Below are 14,406 nucleotides of genomic sequence, written 5' to 3' on the forward strand. Positions count from 1 at the left end.
CCTGGTGAGTGAATGAGCGAGCTTATACATCTGTCCAAAGACTGAACTAGAGGATGACTGTAAGGAAAGAGGTCTGCTTGGCATTTCAGGATTTCCAGGAAACAGGAGGGGAACAAGACAGAGGAGGAAGTCGTGTACACCTGGCATTAGAAGCCCCTGATGGTCTGTGACTCCAGACCTGGAAAAAAAAAAATAGAAGGAAGCTGTGCAGCTTGAAGAGAAGCCCGAAGACTCACTTGGCTTTGTTTTTGCTCCAAACAGAGTCAGTTGTCTTCGGAAGGCAGAGGAGAGAGCATTTCTTTTCGACAGCGATAGGTTCCACAGAGACTTCCAGCTTTCAAAGGGACCTTTCAGAAGGTGTCACAAAGAGCACCCTATTAGAGTGTCTGCCGCCCTGAAAATGAATCCTCCTCCTTTGTACTCAGGGTGTTTCCCTGTTAATAACAGCCTCCTGCTCTGACCCCAAGTTGTTTCACTGCCTCCCTCAAAGTAAAAGCTGCTTCATTGTTCAGGTGCTTCCCTCCCGTCCTCGTCCCTAAGCACACTCCTGCCCAATTGGGGTCACAGAAACACTATCCTTCCTAGAGCATCTCGGGCGGAATCAAGTCAGAGCGTCACCTTTGCCATCTTCTCCTGCTCGTGAAGTTTATTTAGGTTGAAACAGTTTTCAGTGAGACCCAACACTGAGCACAGGGACACATCATCAAACAGACGTAGAAACTAGTCAGGGGTAGCACAAAGTTGACTAGGCCTGGCCGCTGGCTTAGAGGATCTTCTATTTGCATGCAGATTCATGTAACAACAGACATAATATTTTAAGTAACACTTTCTAGCTTTTTCTAGGCCATAGGTTTCTCTTCATTTGATATGCATGCTCTAGAATCCCAGCTGAAATTGGATTTAAGAACACTATAGTCTCCACGATACCTTCCAAGTACCCCTGCCCTTGTGTTTTTGCTGTGCTTTAAAAAAAAAATCTCTTCTAGCATGTACCATTTTTACACTATGTTCTGTTTACTTGGATATGTGCAAGCCACTCCCCAGAGAGGGAGCAAAAACCCAGAAAAGTGGCCAAGGAGTGGAAACAGAAGGCCTAGCTTTGAATTTGAAGGCAGGCTCCGATACAAATGGACAGAGAAATCTTGGTCACACCGCTCGACGTCTGTGATCCTCAGTCCTGCCTCTAGTCCTGGAAGATAATTAGTGCCTCGTTCATCAAATAGATGTGGAAGCTAGTCATTATTTGAACGTGCTTTGACAGCTAGTATTTATATGTTAACATGTTAATTTTACAAAGGGCCTTGTCCATGAGAAAAACCTTATTAATATTAATTGAATTACTGAAAAAATATGCTAATCACCCAATGGCATATTATTAGTGGCATTTTTTCCCCCTGCTCGGCATTGTTAGTGGGGCTTATCTGTAATGCCTTATTGGGTTCAGGGAGGAGTGTTTCTAAGGATTAAGCAGAAATCAAAAGGGAGGGACTTGCTAATGGAGCTGCCTTTTTCGATAGGGGCGATCAAAACTCGCCCCTCCCCCCCCCCCGCCCATATTTCATATGTCTTCCATCTTAACGGCTGGTGATAATAGGGAGGTCCTAGTTGTACAGAATAAGATAGTTCTGGGTTCAGACCGAGAGTGTACCTTTACTATATCTGCAATTTAAGAGGCTTTTCTGCGTCTTTGCTCTCTCGCCTGTAAAATGAAAACAACCCAGGATCATATAACTAAAATTAGAGAATGTGTTAAAACAAGATGTGAGGAATTAGCAAGTTAACCAAACTCAGTGTTAACTATAGCAACACTCACCTTTTGATCCTAGACATTAACAGAGCAACTACTGTGAGGCTGAGCATCATATAGGTATCAGAGACCGACCAAGTCGTCTTGAAAGTTAAAGACAATTGGTGATTGGAATGCAACGTGACGAGAGTTGTGACATAAAGGATATACGTTGTTCTGGAAACAATCGGGAGGTGCCTATATGGCAGTTCTGCTTAGGAAGTTGTCAGTAATCATTAGGGAAGGCTTTCTGAAGGGAGTGATTAACGTGGAGTGGCTAAAGTCAGGACAGAGAGATCGGTGACAGGACCGGCGCACAGATCTGAGAACGTATCCCCATTTGGTGGAACGGAGAGGGCTCTGACAAGAGGAACTCATAGACATCTGTGACAAATCGTAGTTGTGGATATTCTTTGTGGAGGGATTTACACTTCTTCCTGTGAGGAAACAGAAGTCACACACACACACACACAAAAAAAACCCAAAAAACAAAAAACACACCGACCTCTCACTTATAGAACTTCAGTGGGGAGTATCAAGTTGAAATGTCTTGATACGAAATTAATACAGGTTTGGAGACTTTAAACCCGACCGTCATTCCTGGCTAAACCCCCTTGGGTGCGTTAACTCACAGCATCCCTCCATAATTTCGTGGTCAACCAGCTGTAACACCTGTCTCTCGGGGCTACTGCAAGGACTAAACGGGCGTGCAAGGCAAGTTCGCAGCAATATGTGTGTGATATAAGCAGCATCGGGAATACATCTCAGTTATCTTGGCTGTACCACGAGTAGCAGGAGGGGGAAACCTCTCTCCTCCCTTTCTTTCCTTCTCTCGTCCAGCAGTATCAGCGGCAGCAGCCCAAAGCCACGGACCTACAGGACGTCCACTCAAGCGGGCACTCTGTTGATTAATTGGACAGGGGCGCGGGCGGCCCCGAGGCTGGGCATGCTCAGAGCGCGCGGCGGCGCAAGACAGCGGCGGGGGCGGGGCCGGGGCCGGGACCGGGCGCGCCAGGCGCATGCTCAGTGTTCCCATCTGCTCCTTCCATCCAGTGCCGCAGCCGGAAAACCGCAGCGGCGGCGGTGGCGGCGGCGGCGGCGGCGGCGTCTGAAGGGGAGCGACGCGGCCGGCGACGGGAGGGGTAGCGGAAAATACGAGGACGAGCCTGATAAGGCAGGAGCCGAGGGCTCGCGATTTGCGGCCTCTTCCAGGCCGCTGCCTTGTCCGTGAGCTGCGCCGAGGAGGCGGGCGAGGCCGACCGGAGCGCCGGAGAAGCGCCGGGCCGCGGGCGGCTCGCGCGCTGCAGCGATTCTGACGTTTTCCGCGGCGGGTCCCGCGGCCCGAGGGGCGGCCGTGAGTGAGGCTGGGCGTGCGCGCTCCGCCATGGCGGGGACACTGTCCGCGACGTGATCGTCCAGCCTGCCCCCGCCCGAGCATTCCGGGCCCTCGCAGCCGCCACCCTCCTCCGAGCCCGTGTGACTAAACGGAGACAAAGGGGAGGCGGCGGGGCAGACCGGGGGGCCGGAGCGAGCGCGGCCCGGTGCGGCCTCACGTCTATGCCCCGGGCCGCGGCGGCTTCCGCGGGCGGCGGCGAGCTCGCGACGAGCACAGCTGAGCTTCTCCGTGCCCGGCGCCCGGGTGGGCCGCGACAGGCGCGGACGATCTGAACTCTCCTCTCCGACACACCATGTGAAGACCGCCGTCCCTCCATCCCGACCAGCCGCCGTGAAAGATGGGGGATGCTGCAGACCCGCGGGAGATGAGAAGGACGTTCATTGTTCCAGCCATCAAACCCTTTGACCACTATGACTTCTCCAGGGCCAAAATCGCCTGCAATCTGGCCTGGCTGGTGGCCAAAGCCTTTGGGACAGGTAGGTTGTCTCGTCCCTTCCTCTTCCTCCCGATGCTGTCCACATCCCGGTTTTTGTTCCTGATTCCAACCCCCCCTCCCCCATGTGTATCTTCCGGTAGATGTGTATCTTCAGGGAGATGACGGGAGGCTGGCACTAGGAGAAAGAAAGAAGGCAGGTTTGGTCTTCGATGAGGTGCCCTTGACTGATCGCGGGAGGGGTTGACCAGATTCCTTTTATTGCATATCCTGTGTATAAATTCAGCGAGCAAATTGTCGTGTTTTCCCAAAATGGCTTTTATTTGTGGTGTTTTCTTCATTGTGCTGCATTCGTTTCCCTCTCAGTCATAATTGTGACTGTGCTACCAAGAAATCTGAGTTTCTTTATTACTGCGAGAAGGTGCGGTACTATATTGATTTTGACATTTGTAATGGTGGCTCTATTGGATGAAAGGTGGTCACTGGTCAAGTGCAGTCCTAATTTTTGTTGTCAGTCTGTACTCCTCTCCAGCCCTTCATACACATTTCAGATTCTCATTAAGCCGCCTATTAAAACCAATTTTAGTTTTCCGACGAGGGTGCTATTTTCACTCAATGTCATCGAGGCATATTTCTTTTTCCAAATGTATTTTGACGTCATAAAATCAGATAAGTAAAGCCTCCCTACTTTGAGGTTTTCTTTTTGAAGTAGAAGTGGTTTTGTGTTTTGTTTTGTTTTTCGGGGAGGGGGCATGTGCTGTTGACATAGAAGCCTGTGATACATGGCATTTAAACACTCCCTCTATAACCCAGCCCTTGCAGAATAACAGGAAAGGGGCCTCCTGCTGTAATTCCTTAGCTCTTGCTTTAGGAGCTCATGTTGTGGAATGCTTTAAAAAAAAAAATTAAAAGAAGTACCTCAGTGCTTGCAAAACGTTCTCTGGATGTTTTGTGGAAGATGACTGACTTCCAGTTCTAGGACTGTGAAAATATGTGGCTAAATGGTTTAATCCAGCTCTGTTGTTTAACTTTATAGATAGGCAAGTGTTTTCAGGACTAGACAGCTAGGTGAAAGAGTAGATGATTCCCCCACTGTTTAGAAAAGCATTTGAATTAGTTTCGAAGGAATTTTTTACATTTATGTCTGTTTTAATTTTATTTGAATTCCTATACTTTGAGATAGAACTGACATCAGGAGTGAATTGTCTTTTTGAATTAATTTAAGTTTTAAGTGAATAATAATAATAATAATAGGAAGCACAGATAATACTTTAAAAATTTTTGATACAAGGAATGGGAAGTAGTATACTAAAAATCCATTTGGAGAACAAATGAGGCTCCTTAAACATTTAGAAAACAGGGAAATTGACATAGTTTCCTGTGTGGAAGCTGGAAGACTGAAGACCGGGGCATTTCTTGCCATCTGAAACCCAGAGGGTGCCTGTAGTACAGAAGTGGATGTTTTGTTGCTCGTTCTCCCAGAGGCTTCTGAGGAGAAATGCCCTACTTTCTGGATGTGGGTCAGGCTGGTCACTGGATTCTGGAGTACTTGAACACACTTGAGTAGAAAGGAAGTAAAGGAATATACTGTCGGTGGGATCTGACTTCTTGTGGTCATTAGCATTCACAACTCTGATGTCAGCATGCTCCACATTTAAGCAGGAGGAAGCCAGGGCAGCAGTAGGCATGGATAAAAAGGTCTAAGTAAGACCTTAAGAGAGTGACATTGATACATCCTCTAAAATGGCATGTGTGTCTGTCTGAGATGGTCTCCCTGCGTGTATGTTCAGCAGGCCTGGCACTTGGTATGGAACCCAGACTGGCCTCAAACTCATAGCAATCCTCCCCCTTAATGCTAGGATTAGAGATATATGCCACCATGTTCTACTTTGTTTGCTTTATTGGCACTTTTTTTTAAATGATTTATTTTTATTATATGTGCACTAGTGTTTCTCATGCATGTATGTCTGTGTGAGGGTGTCAGATCCCCTGGAACTGTGGTTACAGACAGTTGTGAGATGCCAGGTGGGTGCTGGGAACTGAACCCTGGTCCTTGGGAAGAGTAGCCAGTGCTCTTAACAACTGAGTCCCCAATATATAAACTTAGATGAAGTATATTAAAAGGTAAGTTTTTTATTTCTGATATGTTTTTATTTGCCACAAACAAAAAAGTTAATAAAAATTTAAAGCTAATAATTGTATTTGCTTATTCAAAATGTTAACCCAACTTTTTAGGATAATGTATGGATTTTTTGTTTTTGTTGTTGTTGTTAGAAATGCTCAAAGTATGAGAGGCTATTTGTTATATTACATTTATATACTGTGTGTATGTGTGTGTGTGCTCGCTCACCCATGGGAAGACAACTTGCTGGAGTAGGTTCTCTGTTTTTTACTATGTGCGTTCCAGGGGTAGAACTCATGTTGTCAGCATTGGTGGCAAGGGCTTTTCTGCACTGAGCAATCTTACCGGTCCCTTACTAACTTTTCATGTACAAGAAATCATCAGTTTTAGAGCTGTATATTAGAAAAGCAATATAAATGGTTAAAAATGGTTAACACAGAACCAGTTGTGGGCAAACAATAAGTGAATTAAATTGTAAAACCAATAAGACACTAGCACTGTGATACCTAGAAAGCAGATGTGTGGTATTTGTGTCAATAATATGTTTCTCGTCCTGAAAATATTCCAAAGGCCTCATCTTTGGTGGAGTGTGTTTTGTTAGTTTTTAGTCATTGGAAGACAGTGTCTCATGTAGCCTAAACTGGCCTTGAATTTACCATATAACCAACAATAACTCTGAACCCTGATCCTCCTGTCTCAGTTTCTAGAGAGTGTGCTGGGGATTAAGGGTAGCGGTCTTAATACTTTATTTTCTCAAATAATGAGGCTGTGCTTTTGTTTGAACAAAGAATAAGTTTGTAGATGAACATACAGTAGCAATAGGTCTTCTGGTTATGAAAGACAGAGTTATATTGCATGATAACTGCTACTGTGTTTTAAAGTGTAACACATTCAAGCAGTAATGTAACTGAGGTTGCCTTAGATGTTTTAAACCTTTAGCTGCTAGGTGTAGAATCTCTTGGAATGAATCTCAATATTCCTGCCCCCCCCTTCTCTCTCCCCGCCCCGCCCCACCCTCAAACTGCCCCCTGCCTGTGTGTGTGTGTACATATTTACATGTGTGCCTGTGCCTGTGGAGGTCATAGGCAAAATTGCTCTCCACCTCTTAAGACAAGGTTTCTCATGAACCGGCAGCTCACCAGTCTAGCTAGCAAACCCCAGGCATTTTCTTTCCTCTCCCCTCTTGGTGCTGGCGTTATAGGCCCATACTACCACCAGCCTTGGCTTCTTCTGCATGGGATCCGTGCAGGTCCGCATGCTTGTGCAACAAGAGCCGTTACTTAGAGACAAAGCCAACTTCCCAGCCCCTCACTTTCTTTATTCCATCTAGTTAGTGGTATAAAATCATTTGATGTTCTAAATATACTTTGTTACATTTCAGTTATGTCCCAGCAGGTATTGTTAAAATCCTATAGCAGTTCTGACTTACAAGGACGGTTAGAACATTGGGTAGCCTGGTGTGAAAAAAGACTGAGAGCAGAGGCCTTTTGGGACATTATTGCAGCAGTCTGGGCTAGAGGTGATGAGGGCTCAGGTTGCGTGGATATAATAATAAATCTGCTGTATTTACTGAGCAGTTACTATGTGTCATACACTTCACACATAGTATTTCGTTTTAATCCTCATGATGGCCTTAAGAGGCAGAAACTATTAATCATCCCAGTTTTACTGATGAGGAAAATGGGACTCGTGGGTTTAGGAACTTATTATCCAAAGGCATCAGACTAGTGGAACTGGGATCGAAACCAGGGAAGTCTGACTCCTGTGTGTGCTCTTACTAGTCAAGAACTATTTCACATGGGCCAGAGGAGTGGAAAAGAAGCAAGTGACAGAAGAAATGTTGCAGAAATTTAATCCTTAGTATTTCTAAAGGACTGAATTTGGGATAAGTGGGTGATTGTTTTGAAGAGTATAAATGAGGATAAGGCCACCTGAGGATTTAGGGAAAGTGAACTTTGGAGACTTCATGACTAGGGAGGTAAATTGTGATACCAGTTTACAGAGAAATAGCATATTGGATGGGAAGGCAAATGTTTTTATGTCCTGGAGCTAGGTATAAGTCCAAGTATGCTGTCTGAGAAATGCCATGAAGTAGGTAGTTACAAGTAAAGGTAAGCCCGCAGTGTGGCTCAGCAGCTGAGTCTGGAAACAGCGCGTTGCTGTTCTGTAGATAGCAATATGCAACAGAAGTGTAGGTAGATACGATTGTAGAGGACACAGTTTAGAAGAGTGACCACTTAAACGAACAGGAGGTGGAGTCAGAGTAATCAGAAGTAAGGAGCCCATTGTGAAAGTACATCGGCTGCTGAGATGCTCAGCAGGTAAAGGCCCTTTCTTTACATTAACAACTTGAGTTTGATCCTAGGAACTTCATAGTAGGAGGAGATAATTGACTCTGGCAGCTTGTTCTCTGATCTTCATACCCCACACATGCATCATGACAAAAGCCTTCCCCACCCCGCACATAAGTGAATGAATGAGTGAATGAATGAATGAATGAATAAATAAATAAATAAATGTATAAATAAATGTTTAAAGTGTTTTAGAAGAAAGGATAGTAACACTGAAGTCCTGGAAAGAGAGGTGGTTTGACAAACTGGTTTTAGCAAAGATGAAAGTCAAACTGCAGTATAGTTCAGGACAAGAGCCATACAATAGGAACAGTGATGTTCAAAGCATTTTATGTGAATTTTTCTTTCGGTTTGAGAACAACCTTATTGAACAGATAGGTTATTTCTTTACATAAGTCTTATCAGGGTTTCCCAACTATAATATTGGTCAGATAATTTTCGGCCTAGGGGCTGTCCTGTATATTAGAGAATTTTATTAGTGTCTTTAGTTCTTGTCCAAATGCTGAAAGTATCTCTCCACCTGATGGAAGCTTGTAACACATTGTCAGGTTAAAAGGGTGTTTGTACAGTAAGGTGCAAACAATATCCGTACTGAAAGCAAGGAGTTGTGACATAAGTTTTCTCGTTCTGTAATAAATGAAGAAATAGGCATGGAGGAGCTAATTAAATTATCCAGATAAATCTAGTAAAAAAAATTCCTTCCCATCTGGACCCTGACCCTGTGCAATGTGGCATCATCAGAAATCCTTTTCAGGAGTTCTTATGAAGTATACTTTTAAAAGGCTAAAAGGTATGCTTTATGTTATGTACATGTTAGCGTAAAGAAAGATGTGCAGTCTTGGAAATAGCCTAGGAAATGGATTGGAGTAGGGCTAAATGTTATGATGGGGATCCACTGGGTGTTAGGGTGGTGAGTATAGACCAATGTGGCAAGGTTGAAAGTGGATAAGAGACAGTTTCATTTGTAGTTAATGGAAAACTCAAATGAGCTAACATTAAAGAGGATTTATTGGCTTATAAAGCTACAAGAGTCCTAAAGTCAGATGGATTTGGATTAGAGTTGACTGGGTGCTCATCTTTCCCTTGATTCCTTCAGCATGGGTGGATTGCATTCTCTCACATGGTACATAATAGCTGTAGGTGGTCCAGGTCTCAACCAGAAACCACACATCAGAGCCCTTTTCTGATTATTTCATGAAAGTTCTGCAGGCTCTTGTTGCCTTTTTCTTTTTCTTAAACAAAACCATTGGGTAGTATTTCATCTATGTATAGTACCAGCAAATTTTTGTGGACCCATTACCTCCAGAGTCATGAACTCGTAGCCACTTTTGATACATCTGGAAACCACTTCTACCTCCACCAATTATTTGAAGCAAGTCTCAGATACTATTTTATTTGTCCAAAGCAAAAACTCTTTAAAATGTAACCACAGCACTGTCATCGCCACAAGCACCACCCATAGCATAAGTGTTAACATTTCTGATTATTTTATATATCTTTTTCTATTTGTTTACTTGTCCTTGTTAGGATCTGCAAAAAGGCCATGCATCTCAGGGATTTTGTTTTTGTTTTTCAGGTATATAGACTCTTTCCCTGTCTCACTCCGTCTTTCTTGCAATTTGCTTGTTGGAGCAAGCAGACTTTGGTTTAATACAATTTCTTAGGTTTCAGCCGTACTTCTCCTGGAAATAAATGCACAAGACTCACTACCCTCCTCAGAGACACTTGTGCATCCATGCTTATTGTTTCACTCATGATATCAGGGAAATAGAGCCACCCTAAATGCTCACCAACAGATGCATGGACAATGATAATGCGGTCCATAAACACAGTGGAATGTTATTTGGCTATAAAGAAAAATAAATCATGAAATTGGTAAACAAAAAAAATGGATGAATCTGGAGAGTATAATATTAAGTCTAGTTACTAATACTAAGTCTAGACTCAGAAAAACAATAAAACTCATATTCTCCTGCATGTCCAAATCATAGCCTATAATGTATACATGTAAAAACAAAGCCCACATATAGAGCTGTAAGTGTGGGAAAAGCCTGAAATCCGGCAAGGAGTCTAAGAGAGGGTAGTGTTAGATGATGAAGAAAGATACGAAAGCTGAAAAGAATCTTGTGGGGAAGGTACAGGTGGAGAACAGGGTAGCGTGTGGTGGGAGAAGTGAGGGGCAGGGGACCCCAAGAACACACGTCTTTCAAAAATGTTGTGATGGTGTTTAACACATTACATGCTGAGAAGAAACCCTGGGTTTTGTTGTTTTGAGGTGGGTCTTAGGTAGCCCAGTCTGTCCTTGTCCATTTGTAGCCAGGGATGACCTCTAGCTTCTGATCCTCCCGCCTCTGCCTCCCTCCCAGATGGTAGCTTTGTAGGCATGTGCCACTACACCCAGCTGAATGAAAAGTTTATTCTTCAAATCTCCAAAATTATTTAACAAGTTTCCATTTGTCTTCTGTGTTTCTAAGTTGACAATTAAATTTAGAGAATTGATTACATTCAATTAAAAAATGTATACTGTGTATGTAGGCTTTGTTTTAGCCAGATGACACGTCATATTTAGCATTCTGTCATGATGTCTTCTTTTGGTCATTGGAATGCCCCTTTGGAGAAAAAAAAAACAAAACTTCTGTGTTATTGGTTGGCCTGAGTGCTGTGTGGGAGTTAGCCTGATGCGTTAATAACCGTAAGCACACACCATGCAGCCTACCCAGAGTTCTGGGAACAGAGAGCAGCAGACAAAATAACTTGAAATCCTTACCTCCATGGCTTACTAGGTCAATTTACAAGAAGAAGCAAGAGGGAAAAGATGAACTAGTTAACACACTAAGGATAATGTGGGAGCAGTAAGAGCCGTAGTCCAAACTCTGTGCTAGACAATATTTGTATGCTTATCTTTTCTGCCACTGTAGCTTTTCCTGCTGTTGGTGTGGGGATCAGGATAAGTGTTGAAATTCCAACAAGGATCCCCTTAGGGAAACACAGGTCACGGAAGCACTGGCTTTCTCAGAGATGCTGAGGAATGAACAGGTCTGCCACCGCTGACGCTGAGCGGTGAGCTTGATGGATAGTCTCGGATTTTGTGTTCCTTGGGTAGCAAACATACAGGCCAAAATGGGGATCAGGTTGGGTGACTGGATTAAGGGCTCAGGAATATTAATTTTATAGACCTTTCTCTCTGCATATTTACTGTATCATAAATATTTAATAGCATATATGCATATGTATGTATCTGTAGCATCAACATTTACTATCTAGGTGCTTCCTGAATATTAGGATAGCTTTATTTTTTCCATTCCCTATGTTTGTTATATATACTACTAACTACTTCAGTAAATCTGTTAGGTCTCTGCTTGCTAAACTTTTTCTTTAACTATCTAAACATATTTCACCAATGTTTTACAAATTACAGACTCACTCATTTTTAAAAATAGAATTGAATAGTCTTAAAAGTGAAGACACACTGAGATATGGGTAAGGGAGGATAAATGGTACATTCTTTTCTCTTTTTTTCAAAAAAGGGAAATTGGACCAAGCTGAATGAGTCACTGGCCCCTGGGAATCTGAAAGGGTATAAAGAATAGGAAGAAAGGACATTGCAGCATGGGTGACCAGAATGTGCAAAGGCTCTGTAGCAGACAGAACTTGGTTTCTTGGAGCTGGGTGTTGCTGGCGGAGACAGGATCAGTTTTTCTTACAGGGAAGAGGAACGATTTTAATCCTTAGAGAAGGAAAAATAATTGAAAACCCTTGGGATGGATGGGATCTGTGCTATGATTGGATTTGCTTATGTGGAATAAAGAACATTTGACTAAAGAGAATGATTTAATTTTAAATTTTATTTTAATTAATTAATTAAAAATGTACATTTGTAGTATGTACAAGTGTCTTGCTTTGTATTTTTAAGACAGGCTCTCTCAGAACCTGGAGCTCACAGCTGGCTTTCTGGCTGTGTGTCTCACTGCCGTGCCGCCTCCCCAAGCACTCGGGTTAGAAGCGTGTGTTGTCATGCCCAGCTTTTTACATAGGTGCTGGAGATCTGGACTCAGGTTCCTTTGCTTGTATAGCAAACATTTTAGCCACTGAGCTATTGTCTCAGCCCCAAGTAGGGTATGCTTTGGAGTGAGGACAAGAGTGAATATGAGAAGATAAAGCTAGCACTAAATGTAGTAATTGAGATGAAAAAGTGCTGATGACACAGGCCAGAGAGATGTGAGGTGACACGGTAAGTGGGGGACTTGGACTGGGTTCCCAGATTTTGTTTTTTTGTTTTGTTTTGGTTTGGTTTTGATTTTTTGTTTGCTCTGTTTTTATTTTTTAGGGAAATACTAATGATGGCTCCTAGGTTTCTGGCTTGTACAATTAGGTGAATACTGTAGTTCACTGGTGTGTAGAACGCTGGAAGATTTTCAGGTTTGTCAGGAAAGGTTGCCAGTCTTCTAACTCTTCCCTTTACCTAGATTATCAGCTGTTAGCACATTGTCCAATTTATCATTCTGTCTCTCCCTTCCCCTCCCTCGACACAAATAAATAAGTACATTATATATGTATATGTGTGCTCTTATATAGATAAATACACATACTTATATAAATACAAATATAGTGATATTTTTTATTTGACTAAGCACTGTGGACATTGTACCTCCGCTTTGTGCCTAGATATTTCACTGTATTTCTTTAAATGTAAGTTAATTATCTTAGATAATCTCCATAAAGGGTCAGGAAAATAACTATGATATACTCTCTAATCCACAGCCTATGTTCAGTTTTGTTTCAGTATTAATTATTTCTATTTTATTTCTGATTGCAGAATCAAATCCAGGATCATGCATTGTATTTAATGTGTTTAAATTCACTTTTAATCTCCAATAGTTGTGTACTCTGTCTTAACAAGAACACTTTGAAACCCCAAGGCCTGAGCTGCACAACAAGCTCTTTCCCTCTATGTTAGTCTTTTTAAACTACCTTTATGCTGTGTGTGGTAAAAGCAGGAGTTGACTGGCTCACTCCCTTCTGTGTGTTCATCCCCGGGCTCTGGAGTGCCCGGCCTTCCTTCAGCAGATGCCCCCTCCACCTGGGTGGGAGTGACTGGAATGGGGATGGCAGCCTGGCATGGGTTCTGGCTGTGCCCCAGTGTAGAAATGCCAGGCTGGAGAAACAGAGGGCACAGACATCTTCCCTCAGCTGAGCTGATAGAAACACAGGAGCTAGGGACCATGTCCCAAGTCCTTGGTAACGTCTGCTTTCTGTCTCTTCCATCTTCTTTGACTTTCTTTCTATTTTTCTCTTCACGCATCCTCAGGATTCCCACCACCACCACAGCCACCTGTCTTTCCACCAGCAGATGGTGCCCTGTTGCCTCTTTGCATAGCACCATCTCTGCATTCCACAGGGCTCTTGGCAAGGGTGTCCCAGTACCTGAAGACAAGCCAAATAGCCCCAAAGGAACGATGCTTAAATGGAAAAATGTTTGCTTACCCAGTATGTTCCTTACGGTCAGAGTGACTTCACAGCGGCTCACACATGCTGATGCAGGAAGGTTTGGGGCTTTGGGTGGAGAAGTGGTAACTCCTTTCCCGTTACCTCCCAAGGTGTGAACCTTCAGTGCTGATTTTTTTTTTTGTTACTATTAAAATGCACTTTTAGCTTAGAAAAAAATGGGCCAGTTATATACAGAATATCGTGAACCTGGATTTGCATAATGTTATAGTGATTGAAGTTAATACAAATCTGGCAAAACTACCACAAAAGATAATTTATTCTTAGTAGACCAGATCACATGACACTGTCAGGGATGTTTATTGTGACAGTTTACTCCATTATAAAATGAATTCTTTACATTAAAAAAAATATTTTATTGACTCCTTCAGCTGTGTTATTAAAATTTAAGTTTTGAGAGCTAGACACAGTGACACATGCCTGTAATCCCAGCACTTGGGAGGCAGAGGCAGATCTCTGAGTTTGAGGCCAGCCTGGTCTACAAAGAGAGTCCAGGATAGCCAGGGCTACCCAGAGAACCCCTGTCTCAAAAAAAAAAAAATTAAAAGAAAAGAAAGATTTTCTTTTATATGTATAAGTGTTTTGCCTATATTTACATCTGTATATTGTGTGTGCCTAGTGCCAGAAGAGATGAGAAGAGGGTGTTGTTGGGTACCCCAGGACTGGAAGTACAGATGGTTGTGAGCTACCCTGTGAGTGCTGGGAATTCAAGCCTGGGCTTCTGCAAAACACACTCTTTTAACCACTGAGTCGTCTCTCCAGCTCCACTTTGTCCCATTTTTAGTTAATAACTTAGAGGGATTTGACTTGTAC

The 14,406-nt window shown here is 43.1% G+C and overlaps 1 protein-coding gene across 4 annotated transcripts in view; it reads left to right on the plus strand.

Moving 5' to 3' along the window:
* Positions 1-2,879: 2,879 nt before the first annotated feature.
* CAMSAP2 (calmodulin regulated spectrin associated protein family member 2) overlaps positions 2,880-14,406 on the plus strand; it is an 82,736-nt gene continuing 71,209 nt past the window's right edge. For 2 of the 4 annotated variants that reach the window (XM_084778724.1, XM_084778726.1), the window contains exon 1: positions 2,880-3,658. In XM_084778724.1, the coding sequence (XP_084634850.1) occupies positions 3,520-3,658 (139 nt within the window). In that variant the 5' untranslated portion in view covers positions 2,880-3,519. The remainder of the gene's footprint in view (positions 3,659-14,406) is intronic. The other 2 variants (XM_084778725.1, XM_084778727.1) reach the window with 2 other exon arrangements.

Source organism: Acomys minous (genome assembly GCF_964271855.1).
Source record: "Acomys minous genome assembly, chromosome: 1".
Lineage (NCBI taxonomy): Eukaryota > Metazoa > Chordata > Mammalia > Rodentia > Muridae > Acomys > Acomys minous.